General features: G+C 46.1%; 1 protein-coding gene across 18 annotated transcripts in view; it reads right to left on the reverse strand.

The window, feature by feature from the left end:
• Positions 1-27,585, reverse strand: part of UBR5 (ubiquitin protein ligase E3 component n-recognin 5) — a 2,064,863-nt gene that overhangs the window by 1,404,337 nt on the left and 632,941 nt on the right. For all 18 annotated transcript variants that reach the window (XM_086966085.1, XM_086966077.1, XM_086966080.1 and 15 more), the window contains one exon: positions 16,492-16,646. In XM_086966085.1, the coding sequence (XP_086822211.1) occupies positions 16,492-16,646 (155 nt within the window). The remainder of the gene's footprint in view (positions 1-16,491; positions 16,647-27,585) is intronic.

Below are 27,585 nucleotides of genomic sequence, written 5' to 3' on the forward strand. Positions count from 1 at the left end.
ACTGTGGACTGTGTGAGGTGGGCTTAGGACAGACTAAGACTAGCATATGCTCTCTCTATCCCAATCACATGTAATCCTGCAATACTGGCATTGGTAGTGGTGAGGGGGTGCACTCTGACCCACAACAGACACCTTTACATATATGCTGATTTATACCAGAGTGAACAGTTCCTAGCTGTACCCATGCCGACCGACTCTCCAAAGCCCACCATGATGGATATGTTACTCTACACACTCTACACACCCCTGGGTCTGTTGACATGGTTTATATACGTTCTCCAAACGCCTTGACCACACTGCGTGGTAGGTTCGCGTATTGAGCTGATATTACAGTTAATTGTTCTAATGCTTGCTCGGATCTCTGTCGTTTTACCTATTGCTAAGAGTTCAGGTTTCTTACGCCATGGGATAATATACCCACTTGCGCTTTTACAACCATGTTTGGCAGGTATGCGCATTTTTCGGTCCATAATTTCCATGTGCAATTAGTATGGTCATAATGGTCCTTATATCGATCATATCTTCAAATTTGTCATGCTGCCTGAAGTATCTACGCATTTTCTGGCACTCGCATGCGTTATCCGCCAGGCTTGGCTGATACGCACTAATTTGGCCCGAGACTTGATCTTACTAATCACAGTATTTATTGAATAACCCGCGTTGTAATATCCCTGTATAATACTCCTTTGACATCTATACGCATAGAGGGTTGTGAAGGTTGAGTTACCATGGTTACCGCGTTCTCAACCGTAGTCTTTCTTCTATTTTTTTACGAGAACGTGAAGCGCGTTTTTCCGCACACGCCCTTTAGTCATTTCCTACTAAACACTCACATTCTCTCCCGGATTCCACGTTGGCAGCCGTAAGCTGTGGACGCATACGGTGGATTCATTCCCGCTATCAGGTGAACCTTCAACACCCTGTTCCTCCCATTTGGTTTAACTCGCATCGATCACCATTTTTTATGTAACCTGTGATGCCCTTGCCTTTCAGCCCCTTGCGGTAATTCATGCCTGTACGCCTATTGAGCCCTGGTCTCCTTCAACCGACCCGGATTGCATTTGTGAACGCATCCGGTGAATTTATTGCTGAGTCCAGGTAATCCTTTTAAATCGGGCTCCTCGGATGTAATTTAACTCCCACCGATCACTCTTTTATGTAAGCTGTGATCCCCTTGTTTTGTAGCCCCGTGCAGTAATTTATGCCCGTACGCCCACTGAGCCCCGGTCCCCTTCGACTGATTTTCCTTTTTCGTAAGGTAATTTATGTTATTTACCCACTTCGATGTAATCCTTCACTTTCCAAACCAATAATACAAGGTTTCTTCACTGCCCTGGCGGACCGCGTTACTCTCCGATCGCCCTCTGGCAGTTTAAATGTTTATGTCATAGCATTGTTTGAGACAAGCAGTAAATTCTCTTACATTATTCCCTGTGTGACATTGATTTATCCTTTTGATGTTGTCCGCGATGTTGGTCATGGTGTTGTCTGACGTTTTTGCATTTGTCTGCAACTCAAAGTTTTATTTGACTCGGTTACTTTGGTTTAATGATCGATGGGCAATAATATGTTGTAACTTTGTTTAGGATTGGCTCTCAGTTACCTCACGATTGGCTATTTATAAATATGGACTGTACAAGTTATGCATGCAATTTCCTGCGGGATATGGTGGATTTTGCCACTACATCTAGGTCTCTCCTATTTCGAGTCATGTTTTGATCTAACACATGGGTAATTCATGTACCGTACAAGGTCACCATCCCCTGGTGATATCCTTTGTTCTCCACCTTCTTTTAGGATCCGTTCAGGACACTCCTAATTATGTGTTTTCATATGCTCCCCACTAGGAACTTGCCCAATACCCCCCCTGTTTCAACCATCCTGATGAAGACCCGCATGTAAGGGAATAGTCACCCTACAACGCTCAGGGTCGAAAGGTAGAATACTACTCCCCGTAACAGATTCTACCCCCGGCACAAATTTAACTGCTGATTTCAGGTGCCTGGTTTTTCGAAGTTCTATGAACATTTCCGAGACCAATGCTTGGCTCCCTTGGGAAGCCCACATAAACTCTGTCTGTGAATAAGTATGTTTTACATGTACCACGTTCCCTACCCGACTACACTTCCTACCACTTCACGTTTCCCTTCCAATCCCTTTACCATTTGGGCACTAATATTAACCAATTGATGATTTCATACAAATGTATATTAATGTGTGGTTGAGTACTTTGTGAATAAATAACATTGTACTCTTTCTACGGAATTTGTTCTAATTTCTTTCTTTAATTTTTTAATCTATCTGTCCTTCCGTTCTGGGACCCCTCTTACTGTAATACTGCATACACAGGCCCCAGTGACTCCCTTTGGGTTGACCCTAATCTGTATAGATGTATACCAGAGTGGCCAGATCCTAGCTGCACCCATGCCGACCGACTCTCCAAAGCCCAACATGATGGATATGTTACTCAAATACAAGCCCCGTGTCGCGCAAACATACTACTTTTCCGGCACCCCTCCCCACACTACTTCTCGAACACGCGTTAACGCCCACCGCGCACTGTAAACTTGTCACTAGATTATATGCAGTGACAGGACAAGACACCAATATGCACCCCCAAGGCGCTAGCCCAGTGGCAATCAGATACTGACCCTCCCATCACCACGGACCAATGGCCATACTGCTGCATGGAAACAGGAATTATCCCCCAACTACAGATTACGCCTCATACATTTAAACATTTTGCATAGACTCTACCGCATCCCTTGCATTTGAGACTTAACGAGGAGGCACTATGTGAAAGATGCTCAACACCAATGGGATCATTCTTACACTTGGCCTGAGAATGCCCTAAGATCCTAGATTGCTGGCGGGAGATAGACTCCACAATTCAACAAACAATAGGACTTATGATTCCCTTCACCCGTGGTTAGACTCCTTGGCTATGTGTAAGAAAGGGGCTCTGTATATACTGCTCATGTACAACAGCGAACCAGTTCACGCGGTGAATCTCCTTTTCAGCTCCCCCCCAATTATTGTAATATCTATTGGGGCAGCGGTTAAAGTTATACCGTCTATGCTTTACGGGTCTGGGTCACCACTTTCAAACAATTTAAATTAGACTGTGCATTGTTTTCAACCGATGTCATCCCCTATCAATCCCTCCCCTCATGTGAAGAACATCCTTCAGGTGAGTAAGAAGGAAAGAAGAGAAAGAAAAAAAATGTGTAAAAAGGGGTGGGGGAGCCTCACTCGAGTAACACCATGGGGGTAAGCAGGATGGTACCCAGCTGCCTTCTCTTAAAGTGCCCCGAATCACTATGCGTACCACAAACATTAATTGTGAAAGTGCACAGAAAGAAAAAATTAACACTGGTGCTAGGATGTCAAACACCGTACCGCAAAGTGTGGTCTAGCTCGGTTTTAATCAGGACAGGCAGAGCTAAGGTTCAGGCCCCGTAGTCCTTATTGTGGGGTTGATCCTGCGGTACATCGGATTTTCCACTGATGTACAGGCAGTGCTGGACATCCTAGGACCAGTGTTCATTTTTTCTTTCTTTGCACTTTCACAATTTTTGTTTGGGACTGGTGGTTGCTGATGATGAGAACCTGAGGTAGCAAGCGAGTACCATCCTGCTTACTCCCATGGTGTTACTCCCGTGAGGCTCCACCACCACTTTTCACAATTTTTTTTCTTTTTCTTCTTTCCTTCTTACGAAGGACATTCTTCACATGAGGGGAGGGATTGATGGGGGGTGGCATCGGTTGAAAACAATGCAACAGTCTAATTTTAAATTGTTTGAAAGCGGTGACCCAGATCGGTAAAACAGACAATATAACTTTAGCCGCTGCCCCAATAGATATTACAATAGCTGGGTGGGGAGCCGAGGAGGCGATTCACCGTGTGAACTGGTCCGCTGTTGTAAATGAGATTATGAGTGGGGGGATGACCTGTTCTCTACCACTATAGCTCCTTTGTTTATTAGGTCTGTATATACTGCACCAAAGTAAGGTACAGTGTGCACAGAGGTTTGGCAAAAGTTAAAGTTAGACATAACCTTACTCTCTAAAGTGGTAGCTTGGTCGAGCAGAAAGGCAGTATCAGAGGACAGTGTAAAGCATTTGTTGTACACAAAGTGTCAGCAAATGGTCTCACACACAAGAACTGAACTCTAGGTCAATTGCTTTGTATATAAAAATATATTGTTATTTTATTTTAGAACCGCAAGTAGGTATAAAAATACTTTCTCAGAATGAGATGTTGCAATTATACTTTCAATGACCAATAGATTTTAAAATGCAATAGATACAGTTGTTGCAATATGCAACATAAATGTAACACAATATTAACAATGAGTTCAATGGGAATTTTAAGTAAAATGCAATATCAATTACTTTGCGTATGTTTTTCTTACTCAGGGCTGGATCCTGGATTGAGCCCTGGCGCATCTCCTGTAAACAGTTGGAAGAAATCGTTTTTGTTACACAGGCGATTTTTAAGGAATATTTGTATGTTTCGAAAATCGACACTTAGAAGAATTTCTAGCAAAAACCAGGCAATTTTATCCTATGGAGGAAAATTAAGTTATCGGAAAATCGCAGTTATGACGACTTTTTAGGGTCAGTGCTGGGCACAAAGATCTAGCACTGGGATCTCTCCTGATAACAGGCGAGTAATTTCGTTTTCATTGATTGGATAATTTTTAGTGAATATTTCAAAGATTCAAAACTCGACACTTAGAAGAATTTCCAAGCGAAAACCAGCCAATGTTACCCTATGGAGAAAGGAAAATGCTACTTACCAGTATGCATCTGTTCTTGGCACGTAGGGCTGCAGAACCACACACTATAGCATTAGATCACCATCTGGTGTTGGGCCCGGATGATTACACTTTGTTGTTGTCTTGGAAGAGTCTTTGTCTGTTGGGTGACTCCTCCCTTACATCGTAGTGCGCATCGTCATCAACTCCATCCTCAGATTTTTTTTGCCAGTGGACAAATGATGGAGTTTGTATGAATACATGTAAAGATGTCCATGTGTTGTGTATCTAAATAAGATAATACTGGAAACAGAACCAGGTAGCCGGGTGCGCGTGTGTAGTTCTGCAGCCCTACATGCCAAGAACAGATTCATACTGGTAAGTAGCATTTTCCGTTCGAGGCATATAGGCTGCAGACCACACACTATAGCATAGATTACACAGCAGTCTCCCCCTTAGCAGCGACCACCTGTATCTGTTGCAGTAGTTTGAAATAATGTTTTGAGTACAGCCTGGCCCACACTTGCTTGTTGTTTTGCTTGCACATATACACAGTAGTGTTTTGTAAATGTATGCAGAGTACACCATGTAGCTGCTTTACAGATGGCATCTAATGGTATGTTTCCTAGAAATGCCATATATGCTCCTAATTTGCGGGTAGAAGGAGCTCTAGGAGGAATGGATAGAGTGCATTTTGCCTTTTGGTAACAAATTTGTATGCACTTATCCATCTTGCAATGCCTGATTTAGAAATAGGATTGCCTTTATGTGGAGGTGAAAAGGACACAAACAGTTGTTTAGTTTTACAAAATGGTTTTGTCTTATCAATGTAGTATAGAAGTGCTCTTTTTACATATAATGTATGTAGAGCTCTTTATGCAACCGTTTGCGGTTGAGGAAAAAACAATGGCAACACAATAGATTGGTTGAGGTGAAATGACCTTGGGTAGAAACTTTGGATTTGTCTTAAGAACCAGTTTATTGTGATGAAGTTGTATAAATGGTTCTTGAATTATTAATGCCTGAATCTCACTTACCAACCTCAGTGAGGTAATTGCTACTAGAAAGACCACTTTCCATGTAAGGGACTGTAATTCACACTTATGTAATGGTTCAAAAGGTGGACCCATAAGTCTGGTGAGAACAATATTTAAATTCCATACTGGAGAAGGTGGAATTCTGGGAGGAATTATTCGCGAGTCCTTCCATAAACGCTTTGATTGCAGGTACTCTAAACAATGACAAATGTTATCTGTTCTGGAGATACGCTGCTATAGCAGCAAGATGTAACCTGATTGAAGAGTATGCTTAATTAGATCTTTGCAGATGTAATAGATAGCAAATTATGTTTTGTATGGAAACATCTAGTGGGTTGATGTTATTTGTGCAATACACCGCAAACCTCTTCCACTTTGCTGCATAGCATGCTCTAGTAGTAGAACGTCTTGCTTATTTAATTACATTCATGCAATCAGTGGGTAAATTTAGATAACCGAATTCTAAGACCTCAGAAGCCAGATCGCTAGATTGAGCTGCATTGGGTCTGGATGCATTATTTCTCCATGGTTCTGTGTTAATAGATGTGGTGAGAGTTTCAATTTGTGATGTGGTACTACTGAGAGATCTAGCAGTGTGGTGTACCACGGTTGCCTTGCCCACATTGGTGCTATGAGAATCAATGTGAGAGAATGTTGCTGCAGCTTGCGTACCACTAATGGAATTAGTGGGAGGTGGAAAAGTGTACGCACATTTGTTAGACCAGTTCATCCATACCGCATTGCCTTTGGATAATGGGTGTGGGTATCTGGCGGCGAAGCTTGGGCATTTTGAGTTTTGAGGTGTGGCACACAGATCTATGTATGGTTGACCCCAAATTTTAAAGAATGGCTGTAGAACTTGAGGATGAAGTTCCCATTCGTGTATCTGTTGTCTTTGACGACTTAACAGATCTGCCACTTGATTGTGAACTCCTGGTAGATGCTCTGCTACCAGGTAAATGTTTTGAGGAATAGCCCACCTCCATATGCTCTGCGCTAGCTGGGAGAGCTGTAGGGAGTGTGTTCCTCCTTGCTTTTGAATGTAGTTCATTGCTGTCATATCGTCCGTCCGGATTAGCACAGCTTTGTTTGACAGGTAATAATGAAACTATTTTAGAGCTAGAAAAATCGCTAGTAACTCCAGAAGATTTCTGTGGAGTCGTTTTTGTTTCATTGTCCATATACCTTGTACTGTGTGTTTCTGTAAATGGGCTCCCAATCCTGTGAGGGATGCGTCTGTAGTTAGTATTATTTGTGGAACAGGCTCTATAAACGGCCGGATCTTGGAAAGGTTTTTGGTGTTCCACCATTGCAGAGAGCGAAATGTCCGGTCGTCCACCACCACCAGATCTGTTATTTGTTGCTGAGCCGGATTCCATTGCTTTGCTAAGCATTCTTGTATGGGGCGCATTTGTAGTCTTGCGTATGGTACTATGAAAATGCAAGATGCCATCATTCCTATTAGTTGCATGAACACTTGAGCTTGTAGCGAGTGTTGTGGCTGGAATTTCTTGATGAGATTGTGCATATTTTGAATTCTTGTTGAATTGGGATATGCTATTGCTTTGGAAGTATCTATTGTGGCACCTAGATACTGTTGAGAGAGGGACGGTTGGAGATGTGACTTCTTTTGATTTACTGTAAACCCAAATTTGTGCAGCAGACTGATGCGTGTGTCTCACACATTGGTTGTATGATGTTGATCTTATTAACCAGTCGTCCAGATATGGGAAGACATGGATGTTGTCCCTTCTTAAGTGTGCAGCTACCACTGCTAGACACTTTGTGAACACCCTGGAGTGCTGTAGTTACTTCGAAGAGGAGTAATTTGAATTGGTAGTGTTTGCCTTCTAGTACAAACCTAAGTACTTTCTGTGAGATTGGTGAATGGGAATGTGGAAGTAGGCGTCCTTGAGATCTAGTGTGGCAAGGAAGTCTCCCTTTTTTAGCAACGGTAGAACCTGTTGTAGTGTGACCATATGACATTGGTCTGATTGTATGTATAGGTTTAGGGGTCTTAGGTCTAGAATAGGTCTGCGAGACCAGTCCTTTTAGGGGATGAGAAAATAAAGAGTAAACCCCTGTGTTTTGATGCTGCTTTGGGACTGGTTCTATTGCATTCTTTTGCAGTAGAGATTCTACCTCCTCTCTTAATAGTATGAGGTGTTCCTGTGACATGGGACGTTGTCTGGGTGGTATTGTTGGAGGAGTGGAAGTGAGCTCCAGGCAATAACCTGACTGAATTATTTGTCTCACCCACCTGTCTGTGGTGATGGAGTTCCAGACAGGCAGGAACTGTTGTAATCGCCCCCCGACAGGAGTGGAATGGTCTAGGGGGGATTGGAGAGAAGTCACTTATTGGGGGTAGAGGCGTACAAATGTTGTTGCCTCTACCTCTGCCCTTATTGTTGTTTCCTCTATATCCTCCTCTATATCCTTTATTGGGTGAGGTTTGGTTGGGCGCTTTGTAAAAAGAGGAGGTGTTATCAGTTTGGAACCTTTTAGAGGCGCCCCTATATGAGGAGTGACGAAAGGAAGGTCTATGGGTTTGCGTTTGTAAGGCTCCCATTGATTTTGCCGTATCCATATCTTTTTTTTATCTTTTCTAGTGCAGTATCCACTGCTGGGCCGAAAAAATGCTGTTGGTCAAATGGTTGGTTTAATATACTGGCTTGTACTTCTGGTTTAAAACCAGAGATGCGTAACCATGCATGTCAGCGCCTCAGTACGCCTGTATTTATTGATCTAGATGCTGTGTCTGAAGTGTCTACGGTGCATCTTATGGAGGTATTAGTTATAATCTTGCCTTACTGTATTAGGTCAGAAGCCCTAGTTTTATATTGCTCTGGCAAGTATTGCATGAGTGACATCATAATGAGCTCTGTCATATCTTGCTAACAGAGCTTGAGTGTTAGCAATCTCCATATATTTGCAGCTTGTGAAATTGTGCGTTTTCCTGAAGCATCCAGAAGATTAGACTCTTTATCGGTGGTGGAGCATCCCCTGTTGTCTGCTAATTAGCTATTTTTCTCCACTTTGATACTACCATTGAGTCTAGTGGTAACAGACATTTAATATATTCTGGGTCAGTTGGAGCCGCCTTATACTTTTTCTCTAGCCTAGGGTTAATTACTCTGGCTCTAACAGGATCTTTAAATTTTTCTTGTGCGTGTCTCACCACTCCATTAAGTATTGGTAAAGTAGTAGTGGTTCTATGTGAAGATAACAGGGTGTCCATTAGAAAGTCTTCTTCTATTGGATCTGTGTGCAAGTCCACCCCATGAAAAGTGGTTGCTCTGTGAATGAGCTGTGTGAACTCAATGGTGTCATCAGGAGGAGATGGCCTAGACGGGTATGCCTCGTCTTGTGGTAGATCTGGTGCATTATAGTCTTCCCATGGGTCACCTGATGTCCCTGCCATATCATCTGTATCAATAATATCATCAATTTGATGTTCACTTTCTACCTCCTGTGAGTAGGTATCCCCATAGTCTTGATGTTGTGGTATGAAACTACGTGTACTGACTGGAGAATGTACAGGGGAGATGTCTACTGTCATTTCTACTTCTGGAGAAGGAATTCTTATAGGGGAAGTCTGAACCTTCTTTTCAAGAGAAACAGGTGGTGGTTTGGGGTAGTCCATCTTCCTCTTTTCAGGCACTGTGTATATATGTCCAGTCTTTGGATGAATTTTAAGAGTTTTTTGCCTTACATCAGGCTGGAAAAGCTCTTCTACTGGTAAATCCTTTTTTGGCGCCAACTTATCTGTTTTGGGGCCGATAGTCTTGGGCTTAACAGTCTCTATTGTCTTTGGAACTGGTCTTATTGTCAATTCCGAAGGCTTTTCTGGTCTTTTCTTTGGATCTGTACTTTTTGGATCCGAAGCCTTTGTTCCCGTTTGTCTCGATTCATCGGTCTTTGAAGCATGTTTAGATATCTGAACTGTTTTTGGGTCCGCATTTTTAGGAACTGGAGTAGTCTTCGACTCGATAACTCTGGAAACTTCTCTCGGCGCCGAACTTTGTTTCGGCTCGCCTACCTTTGGTACCGATGGATGTTTCGGTGCCGGTGATGACTTTGGCTTTAGTACCTTCTGCTTTTCGGGACCAACAGACTGACTCGAGGCTTTTTAATACTCTTCGCTGACAAGCTTGAAGGCGGGGCGTCAGAAGGTTTTGGTCGGGGTGCACCTGGACCCGGAGGTGGAACCGAAGCCTGTCCAGATATGGGGGGGGGGGGGGGGGGGGGGGGGAGTGAACAGGGTCGACGTTCTTACTCACGACCTGTTGACCAGCTGGAAGATGATAGTCATCTTCGGATCTCTTCTCTTCTCCGGAAGCTGAATCCTCTGCTTCGGAAGCGACGTCTTGCTGTTCTTCGGCGTCTACTTCGATCGGAGCCTCGTCGATGATTAGGTCTGGTGCGAACATGTTGACTGCTCCATAGCTCTTCGAGCTAGACGGTCCCAGATGGTTTTCTTGGACCGGAATGAAGTGCAGGCCTCAGAGTCTCGACTCTTGTGCTCTGGAGACAAGCACAGGTTGCAAACTTCATGAAGGTCAGTGTGGGGAAATTTGTGTCCACACTGAGGGCACTTCTTGAAGGGTGTTCTTTCCATGAGCCCAAGGCCGAATGGTGCAGTTGGGCCAGACAGCCCCGACGAACGCTGGAATCTAGAAGTGTATCCTTTCTTCGACGCGGGTAACCGGAATCAGTGTCGAAGACGGCGTAGATTGATTTATGGGTTCGAAAAAGAGATCGGTAACGGGACCGAACGACAAACACATCCAAGTCGGATGGCGGAAAAAAACTGAGGATGGAGTCGATGCCCATGCACACTACGATCTAAGGGAGGAGTCACTCAACAGACAAAGACTCTTCAAAGACAACAACAGTGTAATCAACCGGGCCCACCACCAGATGGTGATCTAATGCTATAGTGTGTGTCTGTAGCCCATATGCCTCGAACATGAAGTTATCGGTTTTCAGGCAAGTACTCGACTGGCAGAGTTAAGGTTCTGGGGTTAGACTCAGGGGTCTCCCAGGTTCAGGTAGGTACAGTAGTTGCACCCTCAGCGGCACAGGGGCAGCCGGGTGCAGAGAGAGTAGGCCCATGTTAGCCTATGGCGGGCAGGGGGCCTTCGGCTGGGGGCTGCTAGCAGGCAGGCCACGCAGCTGTGGGAGAAGGGCTCCTGGTCACTTGCTCAGAGCAAGTGGGGAAATCGAACAGAGCAAAGGTTGCATTCCCAGCGACACTGGGGCAGCTGGGTGCAGGGTGCTTTTGGGCCGTCGGGCGCCCAATGGATTTCAATGGGAAAGCTGCAGGACGAATAAAGGCTGCAGGCTCGGGGTTGGAGATTCTTCAGGTGCGACCACCACTTCGAGAGGTAAGTTGGGAAGCTGTAGGATAGGTAGGCACCAAAGAGTTGGGCACAGGGAGCCGCAGGGCGCCTGTGCAGGGGTGTCTTTTGGCGTCGGGAAATCTTACCCTCTGCTGGTCGCAGTTGGAGGGGTCGCTGGTTGTGAGGCTACAGGCGTCGTCTGGAGCGTCGAGGAGGGTCATTGGGTGCTTGATTCTTGGTCACAGTCCCCGGGGGGGATGTCCTCATGGTCTTTGTCCACTCAGGAACGGGCAGGGCTCGGCGGGTGCAGAGTGCGCTGGATTAGCGTAACCTGGCTGGCACCAGGGGCTGTAGATCTTTGAGCAGAACCACTTCTCGTGGGAGTCCCAGTCTTTGGATGAGCAAAGCAGTCAGAACCTCCGGGGTTTTCGAAGTTGTTGATCACAGGAGATGCCAGGATTTAGTAGGAGCAGGTTCGAGGGTCGACTGGCCGGTAGGTCTGGGGCCAAGACAGTTGGTGTCGTCCTCTTGTTAGCATAAAATGGTGTGGCCCCAGTATTTATAACATCACAAGTGTTAGTGGTCAAGAAATTGTAAAACAGATATTCAAGTTATACAAATCATAAACAAACTGAGTTTGTGTTATTTAATCACACTGACACTGATCAGAGTTTCTTCAGATGGGGAAAAAAACACTTTGCACATTAAATACATAACTGGCGACATTGCAGTGCCCAGGGGAAGGGGTAGGGGTGAGAAAGGCTGAGATTCTGGTGTGGTAGTGGGATGGAGAGAGTGCAAATCACATATAATGCAAGCACACATTAATATGCCGAAAAAGAACATTAATCAAAAACAACAAACTCTAAGTACACAATATCTGTACTTAGATGCCATGTTTTAGAATTTGTCTTGACCACTAACACTTGTGATGTTATAAATACTGGGACCACCCCATTTTATACTGTCAAATGCCCATGTCCCAGTGATTCCGGGTTTACCCTTCTGTGTAACGTCCTCTTGTTAGCAGCTGCACGGCAGGTCTTCTTTCTTCTTGTTCTTCTTGGTAGTTTCGGAATCTGGATCTGAGGAAGGAAGGTTCAGGGTGCACCTAAATACTTAATTTAGGGGTGTTACAGGTAGGGGAAGGTCAGGGACCAATGGGTCCCTTACTTAGGGTGAGTACAGCCCTATCCGGCCACTCTCCAGTGGGTGGGCGGGAGGAGCCTATCTCTGATTGGGTAGGGCTCCCCATCCTCAAGATGGCGAGAGCCTAGAGTTGTGCTTCACCTCGCCTCGCCTCCCCTACCTGAGGGGTGGGGTTGGCACACCACCTTTCATCACTTTGGTTTTCCCGTCTGTCTTCCCGCCAGAGTGGGGGTCAGAACCGGTGGGGACCAGTTGCTGAGTACAGCAAGTGGCCTGGAGAAGCTCACAAAGGCGGCTTCCTTTTGAAGCTTGCCCTGCCAACCCTGGGGGAGGAGGCCTAGCACCTCGCCCCAGGATGAGCATTGTTGCAGGCCCACGAGAGCGGATGGTTCTCTACCCAGGGGTCCAGCAACATGTCTGCTGGGTGGCAGCCTAAGCAGCCTCTCAGTCAGGATGCTGGCTGATGGGTTAGTTTCAGGGAGTAACTCCAGGTTGACCTCTGTCGTGCATTTTACATTAAATCCCACACTGGCATCAGTGTGGATTTAATGTGCTGAGACGTTTGGTACCAAACTTCTCAGTCAGTATAGCCATCATGGTGTTGCGGTGTTCGTAATGACGACCTCCCAGCACCATATACTCTAAATGGCAGCACTGCACACAGGGCCCAGGAATGGACCTGGGTACTGTAGGGATACAGGGATCATGTCTTTGTACCCACACCACTGGCATAGGGCACCCAAGTAGAGGGGTGCCTGAGGTATGCCAGGGCAGTGTGTTGTGGGCATGGCACACAGGGATGTGTGCCATGTTGACTCTTTGGTTTGTTCTGCAAAGGCAGTGTGTGTGTGTGTCATGGTACAGGGCCTCTAAGGGTTGCACAATAAGTGCTGCAGCCCTTAGGGGCCTCCTCTGGTTACAGTGCCCTGGTTACCTAGGGCACCATTTACCAGGGGCTGACCTGTGGCCAGAAAGGACAATTGGGTTTAGCGTTCAATACAGTTTTAGGGAAGGAACACAGGCCCTGGGCACCTGATTGGCAGGAGCCAGGACACACTCAGTCAAAGTACATCAGCAATTCAGCAAAAAGTAGGGGCATACCATGCAAGAAAGATGGCACTTTCTCACACCTACCTGCGACTCCCCTAAAACACCTCCTAAATTTAGTATTTAGGTGGCTCCTTCATACCTGGCAGATTTACGACGACCTATGAAGAAAGAAGAAACCCTTGCAGTAGAAGACAACTACCTTAGCCACAACCCATACTGGCCTTTCTCCTGCTTTGACGACCCTGCGACCTGCCTTGCAACAGCGACTTCTGAATCCCCTGGGAGGACTGTTGCCTTCAACAAAAACTCAAATCTCCTGGGGACAGCGGACCTGTCCAGAAGAACTAGACTCCAAAGACTCCAGTTACAGGTGCATTACGTCAAGCTGCCTACTCTGCACCCAACAATCATGGCAAGAGTCTGAGTGGCTCACCTGTGCAGTGAAGTCTCCCCAGCGATCCTGACCTCCATAATGGCGGCTGCAGTGTGAATCCAGAGGCTCCCCCGACATCAACCAGCTCCAGTAAGAAGACTCAGACTTCGAAAGGCACCCCTGCACCGAAGCCCCTCGGTCTTGGTGAGCTTAACAGACAGCGCCACTACATCCCAACTTACCTCTGCTGTTGTTGGTCTTCCTCTTGCAACCTCCAGTGCCACACCTGCAGTCTCTTTGCCGTCAGGAAGATCCTCATTGAATAGCATTAGGCCCCCGACATCGAATTTGCACCCTACACTCCCTGTGCTGCTGGTGGTGTATGTATGTATGGTGCAGCTTTGTGCCCCCCCCCGTGATTGTGCTAACTCCCAAAGCTTGGCCACTGCAACCGATTTACTTAGCTGCAAGCAAGCACTGTCGCTCCAGGCACCCAGCCTCCATTGGAAAGCATTGGGTAGAATTCGGATGTGGACCTCTGAACCCGGCTGCCCCAGGGCCGCTGGTGGTGCAGTTTTGGGACTCACTTGACCCCTGGCTCTTGCTGACTTTTGGCTCCAAAGACTGGGATTGTAAGTTGAATACTTACCTGTTTAACCACAATATTGTTTTTGCAATAGGATAACATTGCACTGGGTGAAAAAGTTTTTAAGCGTTGATTTTTCAAATTGAAAAGTCTTTTTTTATTAAAAACGTACTTACCTGATTACGTAGACCCAGGTCTTAAAATAAATTACAAAGTATAATTTTTCTAAATTGGTCTGGGTCTCCTTCTTGAGTCGTGGGTTCATTATTGATCACTGTTGTGTAATATTTATCTTACACTCCTCTGAATTAGGCCTATGGCTGCAAGCCTACACTACCACTAATAGAGCACTTTGGGTGTTTAGCACCTTCAATGCTACCGCAATTCTCCCAAGATGCTGAACTCCCTTGAATCCCCTTGTTCATGACGAGCTGAGCTCGTCATAAGCACACGAGCACTGTGCTGCATGACGAGCTGAGCTCGTCATGAGCATGGAAGGGGTTAAATTGAGCCCTGTACACTTTTTGGAAACCCCTGGCCTCAGTGCACGGTATTACCACCTAGTGATAATATTGTATACAGAACCAGCTTCCGACAAAAACCATAATGAAAAGAGACACCCAAAAAAAACAGTTGGGTTTATTTTTATTCTTTTAGGAGTCAGTAACTCAAAAAGTACAGATCACGATAAAGTTTTTCTGTTGGCAAGTGCACTCACAGAAGTCACTGGGCCAAACAGAAGATGGTCTATTAGGGTTAGATTCTTAACTAAACTAAAAAACGTCCATATATTTGTAAACAGAAAGGCAACGACTAATTCCAAAAGATCTGGCATGTAAAAATAAATCCTTCAGACAAAAACAACCCTCCCCCCAAGAACAAGGGTCAGAAAGCAGATTTTCACTTGAGGGCCTAAAGTAAAAGTGATATAGGAACCCTATGGACATGCAGCATTACCCTCATGTCAGAAATAGTGGACATTCCCACTCCATGACTCAAATGAAGCTTTTGGAGTTTATTTCCTTCTGAGCAGCTGTGCTGAGGCAATCTTATGGCTTCTGGATGAAGTCAGAAAAGACAAGCACACACGCATGACGTCACGTCCGATGGGCCTGGTCACGTCCAATGGGCCTGGTCACGTCCGATGGGCCTGGTCACGTCAGATTCCGAATCAAGTTTGTTCCTTATGGTGTGCATGGTCTAGCTCCTCCTGAAGGCAGATAAGCTATCCTTCAGTAGCAACAATGTAGAGGTTCTGCTCCTGATCGAGCATTCTGTACTAAGACAGTAGATCTCCTTTGTACCCTCACGATAAAGAAGAAACCCCAGGGGCTTAAGTAGAATACTAGCATTAACTAAAATTAGCTTTAGTCTGTAGACTTCTTTAATCATGGAGGACTACCCACTCCTAGTTGATGGCCAGAACTCTCAAGGTTCTGATCTCAGACGCAGTCAGACTACTTCTCACTAGTCCTAGTTATGACATGTACTGCACTCAAACTCAGCCCTGCAACTGATCCTGTTGACATGGACATTCTCCAAATAGTGGTTGTGGTATAAAGGCTTATCTCCCAAAACAGATATTGGCTGCCACAACCACCACACAATAAACAGTCTGGGCTGAGGGAAATGTAGCTATCCTATAATATAATGAGACTACACTTTAGGAAACTTCCATTCTAATGACAAAGAAGGAAAAAACAGAGGCCTCTAAGTTATCTCACAATTATCAAGTTTGATGGAGGAAAACCAGAGGGATATTCAAACAAAACAGACAAGCTGGCACAGTTTTTCAAAGTCCTGCAGGTGACTCAAATTGATGGCATTATATGCACATGAAATAAATTAAAATGCAGTTTTAGAATCAACACAAACCCAATACTAAATATTTGACAGAATACCTAATTTCAGTGTAGCATGAGAAAATCTGGCAACGCCAGGACAAGGAATAATTGTAAATACTACCCAACAAATTTGAAACAATTAAGAGTGACTCAGGAGACTGCAATAAAAGCTAACATGCAAAGTCAACAAAGCAACTGTAAAATTTCATAATTTCGTATGTGGCTGACATTTATTAGGAAGAATATAATCTTAGATGCAGTTACATTTCACAAAAATGAAGTACCACTGTACTGTGGAATCATGAATGACAACTGCATTAATAAATGTATAACCTTATGGGAAAACAAACCTGTCCAGCTGTGAATATGGCAACATTTCGTTCATTCTGGCCTAAAAATGCAATGCTGCTGGTAGGAAAATTGTTTTCTTGTTCAGCTTTTCCTGTTGCAAGATCGAAGATGCAGTATCGGACCCAGGTCCCAGTCTTTAGAACTGCATGAACACCTTTGAAGATGAAACAAATAACTTAAGAAATATTTTACAAATGGAAATTCATTCCTTTCACAAGTATTTTACACAAGTGTGATATTTTCCACTGTTACAGCAAGCAACCAAACCTCCTTGCAGAGCAAAAAGAAAAGTTACTTACCTTAGACGGCAATCTTGTTGGTGGATACATAATCTTGAAGCAAATTAGACCCAGTTAAATTTGAACTACGCTGGATAAATTGTGCATATTTTTCGCGTTACACGAAACACCAAAAGTTACGCAATTCAGCTACTACGCTGTGTTACGAAATTAAGTGTCATTCGTGCAAAATTATAGTGCAAGTACATGGGAACAACCCGAATGGCCAGAATGGGAGCTGCTTTTGCTTGCACCACTTGTGTTTTGGCACTACTTATTTTTATTGCCAAAAAACAAACAACGGCCGAGCACAATTAATGGCCTGAGAGACTTTCGGCCCGCGAAGCAATCGGTGGAGCCGTAAGGATAAATTAAACTTACGGCTTGCCATTAGTAATTCAGCAATTTCCCGCACAACACATGGGCTGGCCTACACTAAAGATGGCGGCCTGGCAGTTTTGAAGCCAAGAGCTTCACGCAGCAGGAAATCAAACATGACCCCCACTGCCACGACCACTGCCTGTGATGGCGGATTCTTTAGACGCCCAAGCGCCGCGAGGGAAAAGAAAGCCAATTAGTCTTAATGAGAGTGTTATAGGGATACAGGAGGCGCCACGCCTGATCCTAAAATGACAACAGTTTCTCCCCCTTGTTTCATTAACACGGAAATACTCTCGTCCTCAGGAGGCGAGCGGACACTGGCTATGGCCTCTCGCTGCGCCATTGCTCAACAAACACCTGCCTTCGAGCTAAAGATATTATTGGCTCCGTCAGAATGTAGCACCATGGTTAAAATTCCTTTGCCTGTCTCCAAGATGGCTGCCACAGTTGTCCCCACCATGTTATGCTACTACTCCAGAACATAAACTGGACTACAACCGGTCTTTGAACCTATCCCTCATCCTGCTTACCCATCAGGACTCAGAGCATGTTGATCTTACCTCCGACAATGGAGACCTACCTTTTTTTTGGCTGATGCCCGGTGGAGCTACCTGTTAGCTGTAGAGGAGATAGGCTATGGACTTCCCCCTCTGCCGTCACCTACCCATCCGGACTTGACAGACTTTTCCTTTGTCTCTCTGTCATATCTGCCTCCTACCCCTTCACCCTACGCCTTACCCCTCTACGCTCCAGTCTTTTTGTCTCACTTGCTCTTTATATGTTTTACGATGAGACCTAGCTGTTTGGCCGATGCCTGGTGGTGCTATCTGATAGCTATAGAGGATAAGGGCTGCGGACATACCGCGGCCCTCACCTACCCAGCCAGACCTTGGACAGACTTTCCCTTTGTCTCTCCATCGTATCTCCCTTCTAACCCTTTTCCCTACCCCTATCCGCACTACTGTTCTCCTCTTTCCAGCTACTGACCTTTGCCCTCACCCATCCTTGCCCTTGGTCCCCACCCTGTTCATCAGTGAACTTTCCCTCGTCAATTAAGACCTAGCTACTTTGACTGATGCCCAATGGAGATACCTTGTTTAGCTAAAGTGGAGAGGGGCCGTGGATTCCCTCCTCGGACGTCACCTACCCAGTCGGTCTTTAGACAGACTTCCTTTAGTCTCTCTTGTCGTCTCTTCCCTCAACCTCCCTCTTCACACCTCCCCTTTCCCCCTCCCCTATTTATGTCTCTCCTTTCTCTCCTCTCTCAATGTATTGCTTATTTTTTTTTTTTACATTATGTGTAATTGTTATCATTTTCTGTTACATTGTGAAAACTAATGTAAAGCACTCTGATACCTTCGGGTCTAGCCAGCACTACATAAAACTCTTTAAATAAATAAAAGATTAAAAAAAACTAATAATAAGGGAGTGAAGAGGAAAAATAAGTCGTGGACTCTGCCACCTCTACAAGCAATGAAAAAACAAAGGGATCCACTCAACTCCAAAGAACCGTGCTATCCTTACAAACAGTGACTAAACCCAGGAGAACCATTCGGTTTCTAGCATGGGAGAAACGATATGTGTTCTAAAATAACCCTCACCCACCAAAAAGTCCCTTGTTGGCATGCTTCATCATCGGGTTCTCCCCACCCTGCTGCGGGACAGGTATTGTATTTGATGTGAGAGTGGAAGGGGCAGAAGATAAGAGAGTTAAAAAATACCTGGCTGCGTGGAAAACTCAACTTTAATACTCCCTATAGCTGGTATTAATTAAAGTGGGGAAAAGGAGGAAAAAGTGCTATAATGGCCAGTTTCCTCACGGGTCTACATGTTACGAAGCCTACCCCTAAACTTCTTTTCAGGACCTAGGATCTTGATCCTTTTTACAATTCTGACTGTTACCTAGTGTGGTCAGCCCAGTCAATGTTAAAGGCTAAAATGCATCTTGGTCCCAAATATATTCATCCAATACCTACTTAGTATTCTCTTTAAAAACGATTTGGAAGGATAGAGGAACAAAGTTAATAATCTTACTATATACTCTGATATACTCAAAGCAACCCTTCACACCACACTCATGAAAGGTTTAAAAGGTGATATATTTTTCACGCCATGCATGATAGTTAATCATAATTTATACGGGTATATCGTGCTGCCCTTTTGAAGTTCTATTCAAGAATAATCACTTTAATAACCCATCCATATCTTTTAAAAGGAACCGAACTCCAGGCAATAAGGTGAGAGCACCCTCTAGAACAATCCTCACAGAGGCCAAACCCTTCAGGTTTCAAGCACTAGTGGGAAAGAATCCCGTAACAATAAGGGACATCTACGGAGAGGAGGGTGGGTTGCATGTAAATCTATAAGAGATGCTAATAATGGAGAAAGATAATGTTACTTACCCAGTAAGCAATAGAGAAGGCGGGAGGGAGGGAAGGCAGCAAGAGAAGAAAAGAAAAAAGAGAAATCTCCTGATGAAGGCGAATGAATGGGCACCATTTTACAGGTAAGACGCCCCTTGGAGGGAGCTAGCCGCACATAGTAACACTCAAAGGGGAGAAGCAACGTGAGCACCCGTGAGAGAAAAACCAATGGCAACTGAAGAGGCAGGCGGAGAACACTACTAGACAAGGTCCTTGCAGAACGGGGAGGCTGGGTGGGCGTTTAGGTATTTGCGGCTAGACAACGTCTCTACCAGATACATCGTTACTGAAGGTAAGTAACTCGTACATCTGATAGAGACATCTAGCCGCAGATTCCTTAGCTTAGAATAGATACCACAGCCATACCCCAAAAGGGAGGCGGGTCTGCAACAGAACAACACAAAGCGCCAAGCATCTGCTCCGGCAACAGAGTGATAGATAAATGGGGAAGCTGTGGCAGAACAGCCAGAGAGCAACCCAAGAAACTCAAAAAGCAGAAATAACAGGATAGAAGATATCCTACAAACATGCCAGAATGGCGCCACACCATACCAGTATAAAAAATGACAGGTAGAACGGCATGAGCCTTATACCAGAGCAAGAAAGAGAGGAAGAAGGACCACTCTCCGCTGAAAGGCACACAACGAGTGCACTGACCCAAACTCGAAATGAACTTGAAGAGATGCATCCAGCGTCTAACAGACTAGTCTATAGAAGGAAGCCGAAGGAGCCAGTGCCAAGAGCCCAAAGGCAAGAACTAGCCCTAAGCAATGCGTTGGGAATAGCCAGCGGTACAAGAAACACACCAAGTGCACACCCAGCCACAAAAGGGTAATGAGGGGCAATTAGCATCAATCCCCAACCCGCTGAAGCAGGTAGAATTATGCAGCAGGCAAACGGCCATAGAGACCTTAAAGTGGCTTACACAGGAAGTATAAGAGTGCCCGACCGGGCAGTATGAAGCCAAGCGAAAAACAACCCACAATATAGACTTGCAGACAAGTAATCAATGACCTCTGCCATCAGAAGAACTGTCCCGCAGGCGTAGCTTTAACAAGAGTAGGCCTATCCGAAGGAAGAGACCAAAAACACCATGTTAACGAATGATGGTAAGAGTCTCAGAATCCAAGACCAACACTTCAGAAAGACCCGTACAGCGTCGAACACCAAAAAGGGAGCATTTGTAAACGTGCAAAATTACTCCAGTAAGCGGAAGCAAGGAGGAACCTATGGACAACTTGCAACAACTCAAAAAAGCTACCCCACACATGAATAGATTGGTCCAGGCCTCACAGCATTGACAAGAGGTGGAGACATAGAAAAGGATACCAAGGTACCCGACATGTAGCCATAAGTGTATGAACATACAATTATGTAGAGACAGGACGAGCCAGGAGCATGAACATGTATATACCGGACCATATCTAGAACAGTAAGGGCAGGTAGGAGCTGTTTTGGAAGAGAAGACCATAAAACCTCTAAAGGAGGTAGATGACCATGGCGAAAGCAGAGGGTGCCAAGGAAAAACATAGAACACTGTACAACGGACCACCAAGTGACGCATGGAGCCAACATGATCTCCAGGCCCAGGTGAGATAAGCAAGGCTATATAATAGCGTACAAGTACCCCACTTGGAGTATGCATACCCCAAACAATGGGGGACACCTCTTAGGGCAATAAGCCAGGACAAAAGATCGCCGTAACATACAGAACCCGTGAACTGAGTTCCAAGCAGTAATGACATTACCGAGCTGAGCCACCGGCTGAATAACACAGACAGAGGACACAGCAACTGTGGACATGGCCACAGAAGGCCAACAGGCAGCTGAAAGCAAAAACGCATCCAAGGGATGCCAATAAAAGGGTAAGCACCCTTGACCACAGAAAAAAGTAGACGTAAGGCTCACTGCCCATGTGAAACATAGAGCGCATCTAAAGGATGCAAAATGAAAAAGTACCACAGAAGACCGGCGTTAAAGGGCCAGAGTGGGAGGACGAAAGCCTGCCAGGAGGCAGTGAACCCCCGACTCGGCGTGAGCATCAAGAAGCAAAACCCCATCAAAGGGTAAGTAAACCAGTCGCTCCCGGATATTTTCAGGACAAAGACAGACTGGATCATGTGACGGCGGTGGTGCAAAACTGCCTCATAAAGGGGTGCCTCAAAAGGCAAGAGCGGCTCCATATTTCCAGACCCATAGTGGAGGACCTCAAGCAAGGGGTCCACAGAATAAGGGGTAGAAGGGGGTTGCATATTTAAAATGTGGGTGGCCAAAGAGACCACTCTCAAAAAAGCTGCACCAGCCTCGGTAGCCATCCGTGGAGGAGAAAATAGCTCATTGGTGGGGGAGGGTTGTAAGCTGACTAAAGACACTGAGGGTGATACGGAAGGAAGCCCCATGGAAGAATGAGGATCCTGACTGGGTTCCTGGGGAGGCAAACAGCCTGCCAGATCTGGGAGCTCATGAGGAGGCTCCACAAATTCTAAGGGGGGCACAGGTAACACTAGCTCCGGTGACGCCAGGTGGGAGGGCAGTGTCGAACTCTCTCCAGAGGCCTCTATAGAAGAGTCCAGAACTCGGTATCGAGACTGCGCCAAAACGTCGTGTGTCGGCGCCGATTGTTCCTCGTCAAACACCGACTCTGCAGCATCCGGCGCTGGGGCCAGCGAGGCAATCCTCTGCCTCATCCAGAACAGGCTCCGATTCCGGAGAATGGAGCAGAGGCGGAGCCTCTGTCGCCGGGACAGCGCCGACCCTGTCTTCGGACAGGCGGCGCCTGCCCGGAAGGCTGGGGTGTGCTCAAGTCAAGGCTATAAGCATCGTCAACCACCTGCGGCGCCACAGGGAGCCCCACGGGGCGATGCAAAGCGGCAGAGGCACCATGGGTCGAAGAGGGGGACCCAGTAGGCCGAGCCCTCACAACTCCATGTGGAGCGTAGAGGGGGGACCCAACCGGGCCATGCCCCAACAACACCACATCTCTGATGGTCCTGGGAGGCAAGGGCTCAATTGGCGCCAGGGGGCGAACCCGCCAGCAAAAAGAAGAAAACTGAAATCCGAGCCCTGGGGACGGGGGGTGGAGGGGGGGAAATGGGGACTTATATGACCTCGCTGACATCACGTACGGGACGACATCAGGGCGGGGTCGTGTGGCACCGTCCCCCAGCACGCAGAGGTACTGCTGCAAAAGATTTCCGGATCCAGTTTCACGCCTGGGAATATTCGAAGTTAAGGAATCTGCGGCTAGAAGTCTCTATCAGATAGTAAATAACCAAACTATGACTTCAGGAGCCAAATCACTAGGTTGAGTTCTTTGGGATTTGGATGTCTGATTTCGCCATGGCACTGAGCGAGGAGACAGGGTGTGAGATATAGCTTTTGATGTGGCACCAATGACATTTCTAACAGGGTGGTGTACCAAGGCTGACTAGCACGTGGGGGCTACTAGTATCAATGTGAGGGATGTTTGTTTGAGCTTCCGAACCAGTAATGGAATTAGTGGAAGAGGCAGAAAAGAGTAGGCAAATATTCCTGCCTGATTCATCCATAGAGCATTTGCTTTGGATAGACAGTGTGGGAACCTGGATGCAATGTTTGGGCATTTTGCGTTGTGGACTTTAGCAAACAGATCTATCTGTGGAAAACCCCGTTGTTGAAAGTAAGAAAGAAGAACTTGGGAATAAAGTTCCCACTCGTGAACGTGTTGCCTGTGTCTTCTGGGCAGGTCAGCAATTTGATTTGATCAATGTCTACGCTAGAGGGGTTCCAGGTGGCAAAATTTCACCAGCAATGGTAGATTTAGAAAACCTTTTAGGAACTCTGGGCATTTTAAGCAATGTTACTATAACAGGAGACTTTAATTGCACATCTGAGCCCTTGGACAGTGATGATGCTGACTTAGGATGGGAGGAGGACATAAAGTGGGATATCCCCCAGCTCTCAATCCCGCCAATGATGAAATGGACGGATGCTGCTTTGCACCTCAAGGGTCTTTGTTTAGCTAAAAGCCTCAGGCCTGTAAATGGGAGGGCAACATCAGACAGAATGGCCAGAAATACCTTTAGTTCAGGCTCTAGTAGTAGTCGCATTGATTACAGACTGGTGAAGGTGGGTGTTTTGGAGGAATGATTCGTTTGAGTCCCTCCATGAATGCTTTAATTGCTGGCACTCGAAATAGCGAAAGACGTTGTCTGTTTTGAAGATATGCTGCTATGGCAGCTAAGTGTATTCGTATAGATGAATAAGTTAAATTGCAACGATGTAAGTGCAAAAGATAGCAAATGATGTTTTGTGTAGAAGCATCTAATGGGTTTATGTCATTATTATTACAATAAATGACAAAACGCTTCCACTTTGACGCGTAGCATGCTCTGGTAGCTGGTTTTCTTGTCGCTCTGATAATATTCATACAGTCTGAAGGTAATTTTAGGTATCCAAACTCTAGGACTTCAGGAGCCAGATCGCAAGGTTGAGCTGTTGCGGATCTGGGTGCTGTATGTCACGATGGCTCTGCGTTAGAAGAGCAGGTGTTAGATGCAGCCTTTAATGAGGCACCACAGAGAGTTCTAGAAATGTTGTGTACCACGGCTGCCTTGCCCATGTTGGAGCAACCAGGATTAGTGTCAATGGATGCTGGCGTAGTTTGCATGCCACCAGCGGTATTAGTGGTGCTGGGGGAAAAGCGTACGCAAATCTGCCTGACCAGTTCATCCATATCGCATTGCCCTACGACTGCGGATGTGGGAACCTGGCGGCAAAGTACTGGCATTTCGCGTTTTCCTTTGCGGCGAACAGGTCTATGTATGGTTGTCCCCATTGTTGGAAGTATGGTTGTAGCACTTTGAGATGAATCTCCCACTCATGCATTTGATGGCTGTGTCTGCTGAGCAGATCCGCTATTTGAATGTCCTTGCCTGGGAGGTGTTGAGAAATGTTTCTTTGAATGGCCCACTTCCACATGCTTTGAGCTAGGTGTGATAGTTGTGGAGAGTGTGATCCTGCCTGCTTCGGTATGTAATACATTGCTGTCATGTTGTCCGTCCGGATCAACACGATCTTGTTGCACAAATGTATTTTGAATGCTTTCAGTGCTAGAAAAACTGCCATCAGTTCTAGTAAGTTGATGTGCATTTTCTTTTATTGTGTTGTCCATATGCCTTGCACTGTGTACTGAAGGACATGGGTTCCCCATCCTATCAGGGATGCGTCCGCTGTCATGACTATCTGTGGTACAGGCTCTTGGAACAGTCGACCTTTGCAAAGGTTTTGTGGATTCCGCCAATGCAGAGTTGTATGCACGACTGGTGACCAACACTAGGTCTTTCAATTGTCCTTGAGCCTGGTTCCACTGTTGTGCTAGGCACTGTTGGAGCAGACTCATGTGCAGTCGTGCGTGAGGGACTATAAATATGCACAAGCCATCATGCCTATGAGTTGCATAAACACTCGGGCAGAGAGCGAGTGTTGTGGCTTGAACTTTTGGATGAGCAGTTGCATACGGTTAATCCTTGCTGTACTTGGGTATGCTTTTGCTGCTAGAGTATCTACTGTTGCTCCCAGGTACTGTTGCACATGGGACGGCTGTAGGTGAGATTTTGGGTAGTTCCGCGAAAAGCCTAGACTGTGTAGAAGATGAATGGTCCGAGACATGTGGCTGGCACACTAAAGTTGAATGGGGAGAAGACTGAGATCTTGGTGTTTGGCCCTAACAATGACATCTGGTCACCTGAATGGTGGCTGCCCTCACTGGGGACCTGTCCCATTCCCACGGGCTCAGCACGGAATGCGGGAGTACTGATTGAACCTACCCTCTCCATGATCTTGCAGGTTAACAGAACTGTTGCTACCTGCTGGGGCATCATTAAAATACTCCGAAAAATGAAACATTACCTCCCCCTCAGGCGCGCAAGCAAGTGGTGGTAGCACTTGTCGCTTCGCGACTAGACTATTGTAACGCCTTATACATCGGCATGAATAAGAGCCTGATACAGCGTCTTCAGACTGCTCAAAATGCGGCAGCCAATTTTGTTCTGGACGCTCCCAGATTAGCGTCATCAACGGTAGCCAGGAAGGCCTTACATTGACTTCCTATTGAAGCAAGGATTATCTTCAAAACGCTCTGCCTGACCCACAGCGCACTCTCTGGGAAGGGTGCGGGGGGGGGGGGTCAAGAAACTGCTGCTACCCTACGTTTCGGGCAGACTCCTACGCTCCTCCTCAAAGAACCTACAGGTGGTACCTCATTTCCGTAAGAGTAAATGGGGTGGTAGGGCTTTTTCTTCAATCGCCCCTAAGCTATGGAATACCCTTCCATGTGAAATCAAATCTCAGTCCTCCGTTCCGCTTTTTCGTAAAGCACTGAAAACATGGCTGTTTGCAAGGGCGTACCCGTAGTTACTCTTCATTTGTTCTTATGGCTTTTTCTGTTGGGCGCCTTGATGCCTTTGGGCTTAGTTGAGCGATATAAGATTCCCTTCATTTCATTTCATTGCTGGGCTGACTTTGCTTGTATTAGCCAGTAATCCAGGTACGGGTAGACATGTATATGCTGTCTTCTTAGATGTGCAGCTACTGTCGCTAGGCATTTGGTGAACACCCGTGGGGCTGTTGTCACACCAAAAGGAAGGACTTTAAATTGGTAGTGTTGACCTTGTACTGTGAATCGGAGATACTTCCTGTGAGCAGGGTGTATTGGTATATGGGAGTATGCATCTTTGAGGTCTAAAGTTGCGAGGAAGTCTCCTTGCTGCAGCAGTGGTAAGTCTTGTTGTAGAGTGAGCATATGGAAATGCTCTGATAGAATGTATTGATTTAGGGGCCTGAGGTCCAATATTGGTCTGAGAGATTCGTCCATTTTGGGGATTAGGAAGTATAGCGAGTATACCCCTGTCCCCTGATGTTTTAGTGGTACTGGTTCTATGGCCTCTTTTTGCAGCATACTGATAACCTCTTGCTGCAATAGTTGGAGGTGTTCTGTGGAGATGAGCTCTAGGCAGTAGCCATTTTGGATAATTTGTAATACCCACCTATCTGTGGTGATGTTTTGCCAGACAGGTAGTGTGAGAAGGTGGCCTGATATGCAGTGCTCACTATTCTAGTGAACACTATGTATCAGTCCAGCAACCCTTATTGATGATTGGTTGTAAGTCAACCTTATAGACCAGCTATCCTAGTAGCGTGGATACGAGCAGTCTAAGGCTAAAGACTGGAGAGGGCGTGTTAAGCCAGCTGTTTACCACACATATACCCCTTGAATACCCAGTGAAAGGACACCACACAAGTGTTATGAAAATAAACAAGATATTTATTAAGAATCACAACAGCCCTGTACTCTTTATGAGGACAGGGTACTAAGCACAAACCAAAACTCTTACAAAAATACTTAAGTTAGCACAGTATATACAAATGCCCGAGGGGCACGGAAAACCATATACTTGAAAAGTGGAATGCGAAATTACTAGCAGGTAAGTACAGTACTAATAGGCTTTGGAATCGCTAGGACTTGACTATAGAATCGTTAGATTACTTCTAGGAGACCCAGGGGACTCGGGTGCAGTGTGTGCACTCTCACGCGAGATGCGGGACAAAGTCTATGGTAGCTAGAAATTGCAAAGTTAGTGTTCTCGGGCGAACCCGACCTGGTAGGAGGAAAACGAAAGTGGATTCTGACCCTTGGATAGTGAGGCTATGCTGGGGCACCGAAATGCCGAAGTTACCTAGCCCAGGGGCTGCAGCTGCATAGGACTCAAAAGACGTCGGGAATCCTCGTTGCCGGACCAGGAGCCTGGAAGGAAGAAGTTGCTGGCAGGCGACCAGTGAAGAAAGTTCGGTGGATCCAAGCCTGGATCGATGGAAGATGACACCTGAAAGCAGAGGGGACCAAGTTCGAGACTACTAGCCAGTAGTCAGTGGGCACCAGGAGGGCACCGGATGGTAGCCACCTCGACAAGGTGAGTGGGTGACGCTGTGACCGCAGATCTCACGGACCAGGAGGCGTTGTCGGCGACCAGGA

Source organism: Lissotriton vulgaris, chromosome 4_1 (assembly GCF_964263255.1).
Source record: "Lissotriton vulgaris chromosome 4_1, aLisVul1.2, whole genome shotgun sequence".
In the NCBI taxonomy this organism is placed as follows: domain Eukaryota; kingdom Metazoa; phylum Chordata; class Amphibia; order Caudata; family Salamandridae; genus Lissotriton; species Lissotriton vulgaris.